General features: G+C 37.0%; 1 protein-coding gene across 1 annotated transcript in view; it reads left to right on the forward strand.

The window, feature by feature from the left end:
- SLC26A7 (solute carrier family 26 member 7) overlaps positions 1–20,793 on the forward strand; it is a gene marked incomplete in the record, with an annotated part of 135,722 nt that overhangs the window by 78,808 nt on the left and 36,121 nt on the right. Inside the window, 6 exon segments of the mRNA NM_001195763.1 lie at positions 2,408–2,560; positions 5,423–5,505; positions 7,664–7,811; positions 10,118–10,231; positions 19,262–19,339; positions 20,598–20,693. Coding sequence (NP_001182692.1) covers positions 2,408–2,560; positions 5,423–5,505; positions 7,664–7,811; positions 10,118–10,231; positions 19,262–19,339; positions 20,598–20,693 — 672 coding nt within the window.

Genomic DNA, 20,793 nt, shown 5'->3' on the forward strand with positions numbered 1-20,793 from the left:
ATTTCAGAAACCTTGCTCTGGGCAAATAGAAGTGAAGTGACAAAATTCCGAATTCAGTCTATCTATGACAAGAAAGAGGCAAGAAATATATTGAAGATAATTATATGTCATATCAAAAACCTTTATACTTATACTGTTGATACATTTTATAAGTAAGAAAATGGAATATGCAGATCAGCACAAATATCCTATGCAGATACAATAACATTCCAGATAGATCGACAGAAATTAAAATAGGTCATCTATATCTATACCTATATCTATATCTATCTATATTTCTATCTATCACATATTCAAGAGGGAGAGAGATAACGAAAGAGAGAGAAAGAGAGAGAGAGAGAGAGATCAATCCCATCTACTGGTTCACTCTTCAAAATGCCTGCAATAGCTGAGACTTGGCTAGGGCCGGAACAGAGCTGTGATGCAATTCTTGTCTCCCACGTGGATGGCAGGGACCCAGGGAGCCAACTTCATGAGCCAACCTAAGCTGCCTCCCAGGGTGCACATCAGCAGGAAAGGGGCAGCAGAGAGACAGAACTTGAACTCAGGAACTCTGCTATGGGATGTGGGCATCCTATCCTGGCTGGCGAATTAACCACTAGACCAAATGATTGCACATAAAGTATGAAATTTTATTTCATAAAAATACCTCTTCTTAGTTTTCTAGGGCTGTCATAACAGATAGCACAGATTGGGTGGCTTAAACAATAGAAGTTTATTTCTTAGGCTTCTGGAGGATGGAAGTCCAAGATCAAGGTGTCAGGAGATCTGGTTTCCGCTGAGACCTCTTGCCGGCTCACAAGTGGCTGCTATCTCAGTGTTCTCACATGAGTTTTCTCAGTGCATATTCGGGTAGAGCAAAGATTGGGCTTGGCTAGTTACTATTTTTCCCCTTTAGCACTCAATTTAAAATCTTACCCTATCTTTTTTATGGTAGTAGATAAGTTAACTTATTTAATTACTTTCAATATTCCATGTTATTGAGCAAAATATTATTGACAGTTGATTGAACATAAGCTTTTGATTTTAGAAGGAACTTTAACTTTATTCTTTTCCTTGACATTATTCTTACGTGTATCCTGCTTTTTTACTAAGTCAGATTATTCAAGGTCCAAGATTCATATGAATGTATTATGCCTTCTTAGTTCGAGCAAGTTCTTTGATACTAATATAATTTCAAATAGGCTTATTTACTTTTTTTTTTTTTTAACAGGTAGAGTTATAGACAGTGAGAGAGAGACAGAGAGAAAGGTCTTCCTTCCATTGGTTCACTCCCCTAATGGCTGCTATGGCCGGCGCTGCGCCGATCCAAAGCCAGGAGCCGGTACTTCCTCCAGGTCGCCCATGGGGGTGCAGGGACCCAAGCACTTGGGCCATTCTCCACTGCCCTCCCGGGCCACAGCAGAGAGCTAGACTGGAAGAGCAGCAACCGGGACTAGTCCCCAGTGCCCCGACCAGGACTAGAACTTGGGGTGCTGGCACCGCAGGCGGAGGATTAGCCTAGTGGGCCATGGCGCCGGCCCCAGGCTTATTTACTTTTAAAGACCAATAATTATATTGGTTTTTTGGCCATAGTTTCCAGGAAGTCATATACTTTCCTCTTCACATTCTGTCCTCCAAGTTTAACAGTTGTGATATTTAGGCAGAACATTTCCCTCTAGATTCCTTCCCTCTCTTCCCTTCCAACCATACCTGGCCAATTCCTGTTTATTCTCTTTGGGAAGGGCTACCTTGAGCACTCACACCTCTTAAGTCATAAACTTCAGGTTCTTCTTTAATTATGTTTCCATGCTGTACTAATTTATTACTTTAATTAGCAATTTTACACTAGACCAAGAGCTCTGTAAATACTGAGGTTATATAGAAATCATTAGACCTAGACTAGCATTGTGCATGGCATAAAGTATGGAGCAATTAACAAATAGGTAAATGCCTATCAGTTTAGAACCTGGTAACATTTAACATTAAGGCAAATATCTGATATCAGTTAAATACCAGCTCTTCACATCTTTGTGTGTAGGTTATATGTGAACTTGGCTCTGGGGTTGGAGGAACAGTTGTGGGGGTCAAAGTTGAGGAGTCTATGATGCATCTGCATGGAAGTCATAAGTTACAGCATCTCTGCCCCTTGAAGTATTGCAGGAGTCATCCTTTTTAGGAGTGACCTTATTCAGGAAGGTGCAAACCGTGATTTTGATGGAAGAGTCTAGGGCAAAGAGATTTTTAACCTGCAAATGAATACTGTGCTCTACCTCACAGCAACTCTTTTACCTCCTTACCCTCCACCTCCAGCCATGAAGATGGTGTTATAAAACATTGCTGAGTTTATTTGTGGTCAGATTTCCAAGCTGATATACCGTGGTGATCCTGAACTTTTTTTTGAGTTTTTTTTTCCTCCTTACTGCAGATTTATGCATATGTCTTTGAAAACATCAAATCTGTTCGACTGGAAGCACTGCTCTTATCCTTGCTGAGCATTGTAGTCCTTGTTCTTGTTAAAGAGCTGAATGAACAGTTTAAAAGGAAAATTAAAGTTGTTCTTCCTGTCGATTTAGTTTTGGTAAGTATGAAATCAACATTTAGTTTTCTGCCATGCAAAGCTTGCCAAGTGTTGGGCTAATCTGCAGATGCTTACTATGTCGTCTACAGTAACCCACAGCTACTCCTGTCTCTCATTAAAGTGGGGCTAATTTGCGTGGCTATACATTAATGTAAGAACAGGAAACATTTTGAGTCAATAATTTAAAAAAGGGAGATGCACATGTTTTCAATTTATACAGCATTTCTCATATGCTTTTAATTTTTATATATAAATAAGGAACATATAGCCTAAGATCTTAAATAAGGAGAGATTTTTAAGGTGAGACTCAAAAGGTCTCTGGTATGATCATCTGTAAAATAATGAATTGCACGACCATATTCTATTGCTGTGGCACCCATGTGATATACATGGAAGTTTCATCAATTAACCAATGTCCATTTATGGTTTGTATCTTTTATGGTACTTTTGTTACTGACTTAATTTTGCTTTATTGAAAGGATGCTTATGATTTGCATTAACCAGCACTGGTTTCTCAAATTACATTTTGTTGTTGTACCTGGAGTACAAATACATTGTACCTTGCTCTATGACCTGTGGTATTCAAAGCCTCTGTAATGGGAACCCTTCACTAAACAAAGCATTAACTTATTATTTGGCTTTAGCTTTTTTTTTTAAATAGTCTTTGGGTTATACATTTATGTAACAAACGGTGTCTAAAATTTTTTCTGTTAAAATACCTCTGTGCTGTTGAAGTAGTACAAATTTATGGACATTAATAAGTCTAGAAAATTGGAAACTTTCTGAAAAAGATGTGATGCACTTCTGTAGGACAAGGGTGGAAAGAAGGCCTCTCTCTGTAGCTGGGCCACATTATGTCTTTATACTCATAATTATTTGGTGAGCTACATGTAACAGGTGTTCTATATAATGTGTGTGTATATTTCAAATCAACCAGAAAAGTTAAGAGTACCATGATTATTAGTTTTTACATTAACAGCTCTGAAATGCATTAACTTATCACAAAATCCTGTGGACATGATTCCCCTGCCTCACTGACCTTACTTCAATTACATCTGCCCTCCACCACCATGAAGCTCCTTGGCCTTCCTTGGGTCACCCTGGGAGGTGGACCTGGTAGAGTGGCAGGGCTTTCTTTGTAATCAGGCTGGGGACGCTATGGGTAGGAAATTATTTCTGAGTATCCAGAGTGTGGGTCAGCAAGATGGGTAGACTTAGTTTGGACACCACCCTTCACCCCTCCCGCAAAGGTCCTATCTTAAAGGAAAGGCTACCGTCAGAGGAGGGCCAGGTTAGAACACTCCAAAGCACTGGACTCACCTGGGACGTGATGCCCTTTGCATTCTTATATATACACATGATACTAAAATAGTGTGGAAGAGGAATCAGTGACTCAAATGATAAAGGGAGTTTAATATATTAAAGAAATACAGAGAGAAAGTAAGGCACTGCAAGATTAATTCAATGAATTAGCTTAATTTTAAAATTTGTCATGTGTATTAAATATCATGTGTTATTCCACTTTCAATAAGGATCCAGTATCTAGCAGCTATGGTATTTATTCTTTTTGGTTTATAATATTTTCTGACCTGGTATAAATTTTTCATGATTATTATGAGCATTTAAACTTTGTTAATTGGCTTAAAAGTCTTTGAATATGTTAATATGTCTGATTCTAACCTAATAGCTGAATCATTAGCTACTTTTATCTTTTTTTAGAAAATATTACTATTACATCATATTTATAAAGATTAACAATATAACCTGTGCAGTTCTGTTGAATTTTTACTTTTTGCAAACTTTGAGTATTTTACTCTTTAAGCCCATTTACTATTTTAAAAACTTTTTCAAATTCAGTTAAATATCATTATAGAAAATGGAAGTACACGGATAGAAAAAACATACAGAATAATGTTATTGATGTTAATTTTTATATTCCTTATTTGTATGATTTTATTATATGCTTTTATGACCATAAATATATTAAATTTATATTTTATCATAATTAATTGGTGTGTTTCTTTTAGCAAGAAAAAACATTCAAACTAATAGCATAACCATGGGAAATTCTCCAGTATCTATTAAAATCATCAGAAGAATGAGGGGAGAATGTGAAAATGGAAGGAAAATATTGGGTGGCGTGGCTGATAAAACAAGGGCTAACTTAGTTTCTGCAATGCATTTAAAGATGCTTTTGGTGTATAGAGGCTGACTTTGGTTAGCGTATCTCACTAGCAAGGGAAGGTAGCTGAAACTCTATAGGGGTCATTTGAAAAGAATTGAGCCCAACAGGCTATAAACTAACATCTTTACATGAAGAACCAGTAGAAGTTCAAAACTCAAATATATCCAACGAAACTGTAAATCATCATTTATTACTAATGTTGATTAGTACTATTGAGACAATGTTCCCAACTCTGGAGAAATTGCTGTCATGGGGGAGAACATGATGTTTTATAATGAAAAATCCTTTCATTTCATGAAACACTGGTTGTTAAGTTGATTTCTGGTGTTTGTACACACACAGACACACATCTGTGTTCTGTGTTTTGCTTCCTTTCAAAAATGGACATAACTGGGTTGAATGATATAGGCTATTACAAAAGCCATTTTACTAGTAAATAATCTAAACTTGAGATAGTAAAGTGTTCTCAAAACTCAGAGTTGATTCTTACTTTTCAAGATTTGGTTAATTTAAAAAAATCTGTGTAACTGCTATATCACTGTTGACAATCATGGGACACAAGAATAATGTTCCTTCTAAAATTTATATTACTAAAAGAAAAAAGTAAAAAAAAATTAAGGTGTTAGAGGGGCCAGTAATAAGAAATATTTATTCTTTTTCCAAATGGAACCATATAGATTATTGCTGCATCATTTGCCTGTTATTGTACCAATATGGAAAACACATATGGATTGGAAGTAGTTGGTCACATTCCAAGAGGGTAATGTAGTCCCTTAATATTTTATTTGTTTGTTTTTGATGGGGAAGGCATCGGGGATGGGTAGGGATGAATTTCATTTCTTTTTTGTCCGTGTTTAGAATGAAATTATAATTTCTATTATAAAGTGATAGAAACAATCACTACATGTATAGAGAAAGAGTAATTTCGTAGAGTGCTCACCATTATTAAGTAAGTTTCTAATTGTTTTATACACTGTTTTAGGTAAAATATTTGGAAAATTACATATTAATATATTATTTGAAAAAATGGAATATATTGAATTTGTAAATTAGTCATATCCTGATATTTAATCTTCTATTCCTGCCCCGTAATTCTTTGATTATTTTTACTTCACTTAAATTATAGTAAAAGTAGACAAGCACCATCTGAAGTAGTAAATCCATATACCTGGACAATATTTGATAGTGAGAGAGGGGGTAAAGTGGAGAAGAATGCTTGGTTCCCTACCTGCCTACAGCCTCCCTCTGGACTAAAAGAAAGCTTAACGAAAGAGCAAGCATTTACCCTAAAGGGAAAAGGGTTGTTTGAAACATAGGTTGAAAGAAAATGAGGGTATGTTAGGTGAGGGGAGCGGGTTTCTGTGCTATTTCTTTTTAGTGGGCTGTTTATTCTGTACACCAACACATATTATCTGAGGACAAAGTAAGAGTGACTGGGTGCTCTGTATTATAATCTTTCAGTCCCAAATTTTGGTTTCTAACTACATTAAAATAGAAGAACAATAGAAAACTTCTCAGATATTAAAAATACATTTTTAAAATCTTCCATCTTTAGCCTATGTAGCTATGAGCTAATAATTAAATCAATTAGATTATCTGAATTCAAACAATACTTTCTATTTTCTAATAGGTTTTCTGTTTTCCACCTTTGAACATTGGCTTATTCCTTCTTTTTGATTGGTTTGTCATTTTTAAACAATATACTCAATTTTCATAAAACAAAGGCTCATACTTTGAAAGGATATTGGTTTTGCATAGTTTATGTCTTAGGACCACAAAACATACAAATCAGTTTGGTTTGAGGACAAAGTTTAGTTAGTGGATTAAAAAAAGCCCTGTCTGTCTGCCATTTCCTCTAATTCTCCTTTATTTTGAGTGACTTTTTCATATCTATAGTCTTAAATAATCATAAAATGATAGCAAGTTTATACTTTATCATAGTTATTTTTGTGTTATGGCTTTGGAAGGAGATGGAGCTGAGACTGAATCCCAGCTCTGCCAATAACTTTGTGACTTTAGATAAGTTATTGAACCTTTCTCAAAATCTGTTCTCTTCCTAACATTAGTTACAATTGCTTTTGGTTTGAAGGTTGTTGGAATAATTAAAAGAAATAGGTGAAATTGATTGGCCAAGAATTCTACATATATAGTAGCTTTTAAATCCACATAAACTCTCTTTTCTTTTTCTTGCACTTTTGCCCAAGGGATTTGTTTTGTAGATCTCCCAAAGAATCATCAGGAGTAAATAAATTATGATACTTTGGCTCAAGTGATTTTCAAAAGACAGTAAGACAATGTCTGGGTACTCTTTGATAGAAATAATTTTAAATAATTCTTTAAAATGGGGAAACAGCTAGCTGTGGTCCTGCATTTTGCAGCAGCGGGTAAATGGAATGTTTCTACATATTTTTCTCAAACATATGTAAGGCATAGTTAAGTGCTTTCATGAAGGGGTTGAGTTAAAAATCTTAATTATGATAATGTACTCAAGAGCAAATTTTGGGATTAAGTCAAGGATTGCACTTCACAGTAAACTAGTGTTTGCATACCACCCTGTAGTAGTCACAGGAGGAAATACAGTCTACAACACCAGCTAAATAAATACTTGCAACAGATGGAGCAAAAGAGCATTCCAGATTTTGCTTTTGTTTCTGATACGTGCACTTTTCTGTCCGAGTTCTGTGGGTCACCTGGATTCCCAAAGGGCAAAGCGTAGCGTTCTCCCTGGCGTGTTCTTTTGCTCATCTGCTAAATATTGAACACAAAGGGCTTCTCAGGGCAAGGCTGCTTGGTTTTTTCACAACTGTTTTATTCATTCTCTGTATACTTTAGTGTCATTATCACATTTGAATTTATTGCAAATTGTTTCAGAAATTACCCAAAGACTGATGACTTCAATATGGTCTTTCTTTCCACAGAATTCCTCCACCTAGAGCACCACCGATGAACATTCTGTCGGCAGTCATCACTGAAGCCTTTGGAGTGGCACTTGTAGGCTACGCGGCCTCACTGGCTCTTGCTCAGGGATCTGCCAAAAAATTCAAATATTCAGTTGATGACAACCAGGTGAAGTGTACCCCCGGCCCTCTGCATTCCTACCGTATCATTGTACTGTGTACTCTCAGATTCTGAAAGTTTGGGTTTATGAAAAACACAACTTTCCTAAGTGTATACCAAGAATGGGTAGAACAAAAGAAAAATATCATTCACAGAAACTGAAAATCTGGCTATCATGTTTTATAATTCCTTAACGACAGAAAAAAATTTAATACTCTTTGTTTTTAGAGGAAAATCCATATATATATAAGAACTTTTAAGAATTATGAATTTCAAAGTACAAATAACACTAATATTATTCATTTTAGTAATAAAAGATGCTTCAGTTTTTAAATCACCAAAGGATACAGATTATATTGATCTCATTGCTCAATACATGTCTGCCAGTGTATTGTTTCAAGTCCCGTAGAACCACAGAGGGACATGGATGTGCAGAGAAGCAGCAATATAGTGGTTAGATACGCAGAACTGCTGTCTACAGATCTCATTCTGACACTAGGGGGTTCTAATCCTCTCTGAGTCTCAGTTTTCTGATTTGTAAAAGAGTGGACTTATTCATTCTCCAAAAGTGGACTGAACTACAGAATGTACCAGGAACTGGTCTAGGTACAAGTCAGTGGTGAACAACACAGACACTATCTTTTTTCTGCTCAGAATCTCTTACTGGCTCCCCATCATACTCAGGTTAACAACCTCTTTATCGTTGTTAACAAAACTCTACATGACCTGCCAACATCCTCTTTTCTTTCTTTCTGATGTTGTATTTCTTTTATATTCTGTTCTAGCCATAGTTGCCACCCTGCTTTTTATTGAACTCACTAGTGTGATGACTCTGCCTCAGGACACTTGCATTCGCTGTTTCCTTTCCCAGGAATTCTATCGCCAGATATCTACATAGCTCCTTTATTTAAATGGTCCCTTCTCAGAGAGACCTTATTTGGCAATTCAAGTCTTAAACTCCAGGGGTGTTTAGCACAGTGGTTGAGGCATTATTTGGGATACCCATATCCCATATTGGAGTGCCTGGGTATGGTCTTGGTTTTACTTCTAATGCCAGTCTCCTGCTCATATATAAACTGGGAGGCATCAGGAGATGGTGCAAGTGATCAGGTTTCTGCCACACACCTGGAAGACCCTGAGAGCGTTATGGGCTCCTGATTTCAGCATGGCCAGCCACAGCCATTGCAGACATTTGGGGGAATTAGCCAGCAGATTTCTCTCTCTGTATGTGTCTGTTTTTCTGTCTCTGTCTCTTTCTCTATGCCTTTCAAATGAATAAACATGAAAAATAAAAATGTATAAAAAATTAAAATCTTAAACTCCAAATTTCCCCATGCCCTCCTTTGATTCACTTTCCAGTATTGACCTTGTTTACTCTCAGCATTCCCTCACCAGAACCACAGTTCTATGAGGGAGAAATATTTGTGCTACTGGCAACAACAGAAGCAGGAAACTGTTAGGAAGCTTTTGCAATTATCCAGGTGAGATTTGATGACTTAGATGAGGGTGAATGAAATGAGAAGAGCATGGATTCTGGATCTGAATCCAGATGTCATCTGGGAAATGGGGTTGGGGTGGGGGGAGCCAAGAGTAACTGTAAAGCTTTGACCTAAGCAATTGGGACTTGAGATGGAGAAGAATGTGGGAGGACCAGATTGCACGGTAGAGAGCTGCAGCCCAAGTTAAGTTTGAGGTAGCTGCTGGCCTGAAGTTCAAAAGAGTGGGCCAAGCTAGAGACAAGAATGTGGGGGTTGTCCACATATATTTGGGTAGCTAAGATGTAGATAGACGAGAAGGGTTCCAATATTTGCAATGGTTTAGATGAGAAGGAGCCACAAAGGAAATTGAGAAGGGGTGGCAAGGGAGGTGGGTAGAAGCCAGGAGAGTGTGAGGTGCTGGAAGCAAGTGAAAAAGCATTTAGGGAGGAAGAATTGAGCAACTGTGTCAAATGTCTCTTTTAGGCCAGATAAAGAAAGAATTAACCATTGAATTCAGAATTGTGGAGATTATTGATGGAGTGGTGGGAACAAAAGCCTGATTGTGGTGACTTAAAACACAGCAGCAGGAAACATAAATAAGTAGTATTTCCATATCAGGTTGTTATGAAGATTGAATGAGTCAATGGCTTAGAACAGTTTCTGGCTCATTGTAAGCACTCAATAAATGTGAGCTATTTTTATTATAATTGTTAAATCCCAACTGGGGAGGAGAACAGAGTTGAATACAAACAAGGCTCCTTCTTTGACAAGTTGTGCTCATGGCCTCCAAAAGTTGACTGTGATTAAGGAATGGTATATTCTATATTCACACTACAGGAGTTTTTGGCCCATGGACTCAGCAATGTGATTTCTTCATTTCTCTTCTGCATCCCAAGTGCTGCTGCCATGGGAAGGACCGCTGTCCTGTACAGCACAGGGGCGAAGACACAGGTAACACTTGTTCCACAGGGACTCGAGCACTGTGGGACTTTCATTCACATTTTGGAAAGTGGGAAGAGCGAGCTTCTCGTTAAGTCCTGAGAATACTTGCACTACCTCAGGTTTTCCCAAGCAGCCTCAAAGAAGCCTCTCTCTTCCCTTCCCTGGAACGACCCTTCCAGAGGCTAAGTGGCTCACTGCAGGCTGAAACATCCTGCAGAAAGGACAGCTTCCTTGCTAGCAACCTTTGACCAAAGCTCCCTCTAGTGGTGCCTCTGATTTCTTTCTGTTATTGGAAATAGTCAATGTGGCATTTCCCATTTTTGTTCACTTCAAGTGAAATAAAATCAGTTATATGCAAAATCAACCTTTGACACTGAAACTCCTGTCTATATTGATGTACAAGGGTGTAAATATGGCATAATATGTCTTCATACATTTTAGGTTAAATAAACAATGGTTATTTTTTAGGAATTTAAATAAAATCAGCATTTATTGGGCGCCTGCTATGTGCCTGGCATTATGCAGTGTACTGGTAGGTCATGATGATGATGATGATGGTGATGATGGTGATAGTGGTGGTGTTGATGTAAACAATATTGACTCACGTGCCAGGCATTGTGTGTCATAACTTTTATATGAATGAACTAATTTAATCCTTTAGGCAACTCTATGAAGGATGGGTAATTATTATCTTCAGTTTCTTCTTGAGAAAGTTGAGAAAAAAGGTTGAAATAACTTACTCAGGTAACAGAACTTGTGAGTGGCAGAGCTGGAATTTGAACCCAAATGGATTTATTCCAAATCTTTTACTCCTAACCACTGTTCAATGGAAGAAAAATTCATATATATCTTTTTAAAAATATCATTTGTTTAAAAGGCAGAGGAAGAAGGAGACAGAGAGCTAGAGACATCTTCTATCTGCAGGTTCACTCCCCAAATATGTGCAAGAGTCAGGGCTGGGCCAGGCAGAAGCCAAGGAGCCAGAAAATCTATCTGTGTCTCCCACAATGGTGCAGGGATCCAAGTACTTTGGCCATCTTCTACTGATTTCCCAGGTGCATTAGCAAGGAGCTGGATCAGAGGCAGAGCAGCCAAGACTCAAACTGGCACTCTGATATGAGATAATGGTTTTGCAAGTTTAACTCTCTGAGCTACAACACCAGCTCCTATGTATATGTTAGTATAAGAAATTAACATTAACAGCTGGATAATGAAACAATTCACTTTTAAAATAGGAGTGGAATGAAAATGTATTTTAATTCATTTTATGTAAGTTATTTATTATTAAATTCATTTTATGTGTAAATTCAAATATTTGTTATTTGTCTTATATTAAGCAGGTTTTTTTTAAAGTTGTAGAAGAATGAACTTGAAAGCATGTGGTTCTTGACCTGGAGGCAAGTGGCAAGAGTAATATGGCTAAACATATTAAATATAGCATGAGGTTAAGAAAATTACAAACAATATACCATAGGGCAGAGGGGAAGCAACAACCAGTTCTTATTCTAATTTGACAAATTGCCACAACTCAACTGCTGATGTCCTTATGCAACCCTGTTTGACATGAGATTAAGTAATCTCATGGAATTCTACACAGGTATTATTTCATGGTTATGTGTATTGTGTCCAGTATTATAAACATTTCTGTGAAGCATACTTTCAAAATATTTGTGATCTAAATTTAAACATTTGAATTTATAGCCAACTTCAAGGTCATCCTTTATTCTGAGGACTCTCCTACCTATACACGTCTAGAGTTTTAAAATAGTTTCCCTCGATTTCCCATAAGAGTGAGTCCATTAGATTTCCTCTCTTCATGTTCTGGCTGGGTAAATGTAGTGAGTGGTTAAGGGCTTACGTGCCAGAGCCTGGACTTGTGTCCCACCCACCTCCACCACTCATGGTTGGGTGATTGTGCATAAGTAACTTAACCTCTCTAAATTAAGTGGGTATGGCTATTAAAGTAGAATTATTATAAGAACTGAGTTAATGTGTGCTTATTTAGCACGAATTTCTGAGCATCACATAAAAATTCTTTAAATGTTAATAATCACCATTGATTTTATTATTAAGTGTTTTAAAAAATACTAGGATATTTTCAGAACCTCTGGTTTTACATTTAATATAAAAATACCATGGTTTGGTTGGGATGCAACAAAGAAGGTTTTTGAGTCCAAGCTGATCCACTGATGTGCTGGGGAATCTTGAGCAGCTTAGCATCTTCACTGGTCAGATGGACAGAGAAGGTTGAAATACAACCCCTGGGAAGTTTCTGTCTTGAACAGGTTCTGTAGCTGGGATTTCCTTTGGCATTACCATACTTTTCTAATTAATAGTGATAATGAAACCATCTGAATAACCGCTGTTATTTTTAGCATTGAATATCTGAAAGAGAATATTTTTGAGAAAGCGTGTGCTGATTTTTAGACTCTGGGTGTATCTTTTATCATTTGAATTGAGCATACATTTGTTTGACTATGAGTAAGGTTAGAGAAATACTCTTTCTCTGCTTTATTCTGCAGGGTGCACATTTGATATATTAGAACAAAAAAGAAACTTCTCTAAATTTTGTAGAGTTCTTTTCTGAACATGGAATTCTATCAATCAGACTTTGAGAGAAATCAAACACTAGTTCAGGGAGACAAAGTTTAGCAGCTGAATCATTTCATGCTCTTCTGCTTGCTGACAAGATCACTAACTCTTCCAACAGTTCCCCTTAAAATGCACAGGGAAAGAATCTGATTTAGTGTGGGTACCCCAATGGAGGATGCTTTCCCATGGTAGTCATTTCAGACCTTTAACACTACAACTGTGAAGTTTATGTGGGTATAACTGAAAACTGACATGGTTTGAATAATGTGCTAGGCTAGCCAAGTCTTAAAAGTTTTGTTCTAATAGGGATATTTGTGAAAGTAGTTTTTTTTTTATGTGATATGATCTCACAAAACAAACCCTTAAATGGTTCTCACTCTCTTAGGGACTAGACTTATACTCAGTAAATTAATCTAGAAGATGTAAAAGTCCCTCGACTTTTAGGCTAATGACAACCTGTTATTTTTAGGCTAATGACAACCTTGTTATTTGTCAAATGATTTTATTCAGAAACATTTTTGGTATTTCTGTAGTAAATACTGTCATACAGTATTTATGTTGAAAGTTATCTTTTTAACATACACGGATGGTCATATTTTTCCTGCTTAAAGTCCATGAAAGGCTGTGATAGATCTTAGAATTCAGACCTCCATGTTGCCTGCAAGGCTCTGAGTGCATCCACGCACAGCCTCACCTTGGGTTGTCCTCTACCTCATGTTCAGCTTTCTGGGCACATGGTCCTTTGTGCCTCACGGGCTCTGGTGTTGTTGTGGCTGCCTTCTCCTTCTCCCCTAAGTTCATTCCTGCTACCCTTCAGATCTCACTGCCACTTTTGGGTCCGTTATGTTCTTTTCTTTCTGAGTCTTTAGTACTGTTTGACATTAAAAGTGTAGGAGTGTGATCATATGATTGATGTTTGCCTTCTAGCTTTGCGTTAAAGTTCCCTGTATCCACTTTGTCTGGCTCAAGTCCTGCAGAGTTAGGTGTTAATAACTCTAAGAGGAAAGAATGAATGAAAAATGAAATTATCCAGTAATTCAGTTTTGCTGACATTAGAAGGGACAGGTCAGGCCAGGGAGTTTTTATTATCACTTAATATAGTATTTTTGAAGTTAAGAAAATACCACTAAAAGCTACACTTAGAATCCTATATATTACAGTTACTCTGTTCACTAGAAACAATATAAGCTACACAGGTAATTTAAATTTTCTGGTAACTGTATTTAAGAATTAATTTTAAAAATGTACTTGAATTTACCAATTAGAGACAAAATACTATTAACATTTATATAAATTAATTAATTTTACAGGGAGGGAGAGAACGCTCATCCACCGGTTCACTCCACAAATGCTTGTAACTCAGCCAAAGCTGGTGGCAGGGACCTAACTACTTGAATCATCCCTTAATGCCTCCCAGAGTGTGCATTGGATGGAAAGGGAATCAACATCAGCTAGGACCCAAAGCCAAGCATTCCAGTATGGGAAGAAGGTGTCCCAATCTGTGGTGTAAGCACCATGCTGTTTCCGTATGGAATCTGCCTGGAGATTATGAATGCTATTTTTACATTATTTTTCTTTCACACTAAGGCTTTAAAATTTGATGTGTATTTCACATTTGCAGCACATCTTAATATGGACCAGTCACATTTCAAATTTCAACTGCTCAATAGCTGTACCTGGCTTTATTAGACAGTGAATTTAGAACCATTTTCTGTAAAAATGAGTTGATGATAAAGCCATTCAATGCATTAAAGAATAAAATGAAAATGTTTGAATTGAAATAACAAAAGATATCCATCATTTAATTCCAAGTGTTGTAACCAAAGGGTGACAACTTTTATTCTACACTTGTAGAAACCCTTTTTACAAGGCTCTCTTTTGATTGGTATGCAAAACATGTATATCTAAGAAAGGCTATTTGGAGAATAAAAAAAATCTCCCTACTGCCTCAAAAACAACACACGAGACCTGCGTTGTGGCTTAGCTGATATTCCATGCGTGTGCCAGTTTGCGTTTTGGCTGCTACTCTTTCCATCCATCTCCCTGCTAATGAGCCTGGGAAAGCAGCAACAGATGGCCCCTGCATCCATGTGGTAGACCTGGAAGAAGCCCTGGATCCTGACTTCAGCCTGGGCCAGTCCCGTATGTGGCCATCTGGGGAGTGAACCAGAGGATGAAAGATCTTTTTATCTCTTTGTCTCTCTCTCTCTCTCTCTTTATAACTCAGTCTTTCAAACATTTTTAAAAAAGAAAAATAGCACAAATAAATGTTATCATTCTTCCTTCCCTCCTTGCCTCTGGATAATGTTAGTTAATGAGGGAGCTCAGCATTCCCCTGTCTCTCTACCCTGCATGCTTCTCTTTGATCCCAGAAGAGGAGATTTCCTGGGGCTCCTCTGGGAGTGCGGGAGGCGTCATGGTTCCCTGAGGGATGAGAGACGACATGTGCAGCAGAGGCACCTCAATCATAACTGAAAACAACAGCTGCTCTATCTTTCTGCAAACTGGAATTTATCTCTGGATTCAATTTACCAAACTGTGTTTCTTTTATGAACATTGGGCTCATGGCTTTCATTGAAGCCTTTCTAATTTAGTCTTAGTTACCCAAGATTCTCTCTCTCTTTCTCTTTTGTCCCATTGCATCTACTTCTCCATTCCCCTGCTTTCCACAAAGTTGTCATATAGTGAATTCTAGGTCTACTTTGCATTCTTTGACAGCTGCTTAGGAAGGAAATGACTGACACTTCCTTTTTCCTTCAGCAAACATTTAAGTGTGGATACCACTCATGCATGCAGTGGTCACCTATGTAAATAAGGCACAACAGATGTAATATTTGAAGACATAGCGAGAAGATCATGTAGGTTATTTTATTATCTTTTATGTAAAATTAACTTTTATGTGCAATTAGCTGTGATTTTAAATAAAAAATTATCTTTGGCCATTTAATTAGTGTGACATTGCAAGAACTGAAGAGTAAAATACTTAGACAATATTTGCTGCTTGGATAATTAAGGATGTGAGTGTTGTTCTTTACTAATTACAATGTAAGTCAACCTGGAACTTATTAAGAAGGAACTACTTAACTTTTGTTTGTGTTCTGAGATTAAATAAAAGGGGAACATGTTTATCTCTCTTGTTCTGATTGTAACTTGCCTTCAAAAATGTTTCTCTGGATAGATCAAAGATATGCAAAAAAGTGTTTCCTTATGTACAAAGTAATTTTCATAGATATTCAGAAAATGGTTGATATTTAGAAATATAGCTAGTGAATTATGATAGAAAGCTGAAGTTTGAAAATAATTGTATAAGGGCTGGTGCTTTGGCATAGTGAGTAAACCTCCATCTGCAGTGCTGACATCCCATATGGGTGCCAGTTTGAGTCCTGGTTGTTCCACTTCTGATCCAGCTCCCTGCTAACGCACCTAAGAAAACAGTGGAAAATGACCCAAGTGCTTGGGAGCCTGCACCCACATGGGAGAACTGGAAGACACTCCGGGCACCTGGCATTGGCCTGGCCCAGCCCCAGCTGTTGTAGCCATTTGGGGAGTAAACCGGCAGATGGAAGATTTCTCTCTCTGTCTCTTCCCCTCTCTCTCTGTAAATAAATCTTTTAAGAAATAAAATAATTGTTTAGCATTGCAAATATCTGATCTTAGTTTAACTTCTTTTTTTTAAATTGCCAAGTTGGCTGATTATGGAATGATGGACTGCATAATTTCAGATTTTAAAAAAAATTCAAACTTCAGTGCCTGGGCCTCTTATTTATGGAGTGAATGAATATCACTATTTTGAAAGTTTTGAAGGCAGACACTATTCTATTATTAGTTTCCATGACTAGGGACAGATATATTTGGCAGAACTGGTAAGGGTTGCTCGTCCAATTAAGTTTACTTGTCTTTTGATGTAGTGCATCAAAAAAAATGAAACAAGTCCATTCAGGTTTCTGGCTTAAAGCATTTGCATACATGGTCTATTTCATTATGACTCACAACATTAAACAAATAGTTTGTTAATCTTTGCGAAATAAAATCCATTTAACTTTTAACTTACTTTGCCTACAAGATTGAATTGTAATCCAGTGAGTGCTGTTGATGTATATACAAAACACCATGCCGATAAAAAACAGTTAAATATCGTTTGGAAGAAAAGCCCAAGTGTACTTGTAATTTACTATTTCTGCATAAAATTGTGGAGTTGCATTGTAATTTCTATAACAACTTTAGTGCATTGTAATATATCTAGGAATCTTAAAATAAATTTGGCTTTCATGAGTCCTGGTGCAGTATCTATCCCCTATTACCTTCATGTCTTCTAACTCCCTAGCTTTCTGACCTTGGGCAAGTCACTTTGCCTCTCTGTGCCTCAAATCCTTCCAAGGAGTGTTGACTGTGACTGCTCAAAGTTCGTTTCAATGCTTGAGATTTAGGATTCTGTTTTCAGAAACACTGTAGATGTATGAGTGAAGAGTTCCACAAAAGGGGTGCATGCCATTGTCTTTTGTCTTGCAGTAGCTCTTAGTAGCTGGTGTCTTTTTATTTCCATATAAACATGGGTTTACTGAGTCAACTTACTGGACTTTCTGGATGGATCCTATAGCTTTCATAGTCGAGTGGAATGACAAGCATTTTATTTTATTGTTTTAAAAATTTTTAATATGTAAAATCACCAGTGACTCCTAAGTAATCAGTGTAGTGATGACCTAGTGTACTGTAACCTTTTGTAGACAATTATTGGTTCCCTAATGGTTTCTCACATAAGAATTGTTATTCCCATTATGTGCTGACGATTCCCACTAACTATGGATGGAACACCAGATTCCCTCAGACTCTTCCCATACAGGTCAGTTCCTATGTCTGTTCTTGAGTGACCACTGGATTGGCTGGATATTTATAGCCACCTCCACTCCATTCCCCACTTCCCACAATATACCTTTTAATAGTGCTAGGCTCAGGATGAGCACTGCTGCTGGGCTGACTCTGGGTATACCCATATATTTAAACAATTATTACAGATCCTTCCCCCAATTTACTTTTCTTAAATATTCAGGCTTAAGAGGTATAGTTCCAGTTAGTAAAATCCACCTTTTTTAGTTATATAGTTCACTTGATTTGGAAGAGTATATTCCTGTGTAACCACAAACACAATCAGGATATAGAATATTTTCTATCACCCCACCAAGTTTCCTTATGCTCCTTTGTGACCATTTCTTTGACCCCAACTTCTAGCCTCTGGCATCCCATAATTAGTCTTTTTTCAAAATGTTGTACATATGAAATCTGAAAGCATACAGCTTTCTGTGTCTAGTCCAGCTACCTTCCTAGGCTTACTGGGATTGAATTTCAGCCATATTCTTTTTTAATCGCTGAGTAGTATTCTGTTGTATGGATATGGCACAATTTATTCACTAATTAGTGTATATTCACAGTATTTACAAATTTAAGTATTTATGAATAGTTTCTATAAATGTATGTACAAGTTCATGTAGGTATATATTTTCATTTCTCTTAGGCAGTCCTGGGTCTTTTGATGTGTGCTTAACTTCATATGCCAAAATGTGCCATATCACATTTTCACCAGCAATGCCTGGGAACTCCAATTGTTCTGAGTCCTTGAAGCCATTGATACTGATTGTTTGTTTAAATATTGATTTTTTAACTCAAGACATTCTAATCCAAATTCCCTTTTATATCTCCATAATGGTGTTCTAGACTTCTTTGTGGTCGTGAGAAATCCCTTTTTTCTTGTTATAATGACAATTTGGCCAAACATTTTTGTTCATTTGCTTCTGTGAAATCAAGTTCTCGATTAAATGGAACATAGTTATGTGAGTCAGGTGTTTTGAGTTGCCTTTTGTCAGCAGGCTGAGTGGGTTAGAACATGATTCTGATGGCTTTTTAGGATTAGTAAAATTAAGTCTATTCCACTATCAGAGATGGTGTCTAATCTCACATAACCACTTCATAACTAGAGCCATTACTAACAAAGAACTCCAAAGAAGAGGGTAAATGCTTCCTGGGAATTTGTCATCAGCACAGAAAACTCTAAGTGCATTTTCAGTTTTTGCTCAAACAATCCCTACAAAATAGGAGAGGAGTCAGGGTAAACAACAACAGGCTATAGAATTTTTAATTGAAATGTCACTTTCACTATTAAACAAAAAGCCATTGCTGTGATATGTGATAAAAGTGGATGGTGTCCTATTTCTTTGTGTGGAATTACTTTTCTCTCTTCAGTGACTTAATTTGATGGCACCAGTTTGTCAGCTGTCATGTTTGGCTTCCCTCTGCTGCAAAATATAGATAATGACACTCTATGCAGTTTAACAATTATTGCCAATGTTTTGTTACTTCTAATCAAGATGAACTTAAGAATAATATCCCCCTCCCATAGCTTTAGAATAATAAAATGTTCAAGGCTTTCTTTTTTGTCTGTCTTGTATTTTACAGGTGGCTTGTCTAATATCTTGCATTTTCGTCCTTATAGTCATCTATGCAATAGGACCTTTGCTTTATTGGCTGCCCATGGTACAGTAGTGGTTTTTTTTTTCACTATCTATATTGTAACTTTACTTTTGATGAGAATCATTGTATATAAAATTTCTTAGATGCATATCCTCAATAATCCTAAATCTGAAAACCATGTTATATAAATAAAGTTTGAATGGGGGAAAGGTGGACTGATGGCACATTTGATGAGGCAAGAATAGGTACCCCATGTCTATTTCCTAATTCTTTGGCTCTCGTGTCAAAAATGGCATTGTGGAACTGGATTTATTCAGTATTTATCTAGGGGTGGAACTAAGCATTCTCCCTAATAAGAAGCGGACTTTGGAAGAATTTTATCAGAACTTAGAAAATGTGTCCTGGGGCAAGAGGCTATTGAACAAAACACGTTTTCCCACTCTTGACACATCCTTTATATGAAGCGACTAGTATCAGTCAGTCACCTTGCCCTTCAAAAGCCTGAAGTGATACAAAGAATACCCCAGTCTTCAGAGAACTGAGCAATTTTGTTCCTTTGTTTCTAAATCTTCAGTTGCGTAATCAGAGTATATTATTTCCATGAGAAGACTGCTCAATAATCAAATCTAGTTTCCAAAAGTTGTTTGAATATCTTTAGGTGGAACTAGATAATTGATAGTTAAAGAAATTGCAAAAATATGTGATATATATGTGTATTTTACAACCAACACATTTCAAGCAAATGGCAGTGAATAATCATAGTTAAGGGCACATTCAGCTTTGTGACATTCACCCTTAGAATTCCTCAGATTTGTTTTACTTTTTTTTTTTTTTAAAGATTTATATGTTTATTTGAAAGGCAGAGTTACAGAGAGGCAGAGGCAGAGGCAGAGAGAGGACTTCCATCACTGGTTCATTCCTAAATGACTGCAATGGTCAGAGCTGTGCCGATCAGAAGCCAAGAGCCAGGAGATTCTTCTGGGTCTCCCATGCAGGTGCAGAGACCCAAGCACTTGGACCATCTTCTACTGCTTTCCCAGGCCATAGCAGAGAGCTGAATGGGAAGTGGAGCAGCTGGGACTCAAACCGGTGCTCATATGGGATGCTGGCACTGCAAGTGGTGACTTTACCTGCTATACCACAGTGCTAGCCCCTATTTTCCTTTTTTTAGCCTTAATTTTTAGAATAGGATGTATTTTACCCTATTGATGATTACTTTCTCTAATACTTTAAAACCAAGCAAATAAAAATAATTTGGACCTTTTATATTTAGACTAAAATTTTGGTCTTGCTTCTTCATCAACTTATTTTTTATTTGTAGTGTGTTCTTGCAAGTATTATTGTTGTGGGACTGAAAGGAATGCTAATACAGTTCCGGGATTTAAAAAAGTATTGGAATGTGGATAAAATTGATTGGGTAAGTAAAAATTTGACCTAAAATTTTCCTCTTTGGCTTAAGTACATGTTACCAAATAAACCCTAATACCATTATTTATAGAAAATAGATTTAGTTATCT

The sequence above is a fragment of the Oryctolagus cuniculus genome, chromosome 6 (assembly GCF_964237555.1).
Source record: "Oryctolagus cuniculus chromosome 6, mOryCun1.1, whole genome shotgun sequence".
Lineage (NCBI taxonomy): Eukaryota > Metazoa > Chordata > Mammalia > Lagomorpha > Leporidae > Oryctolagus > Oryctolagus cuniculus.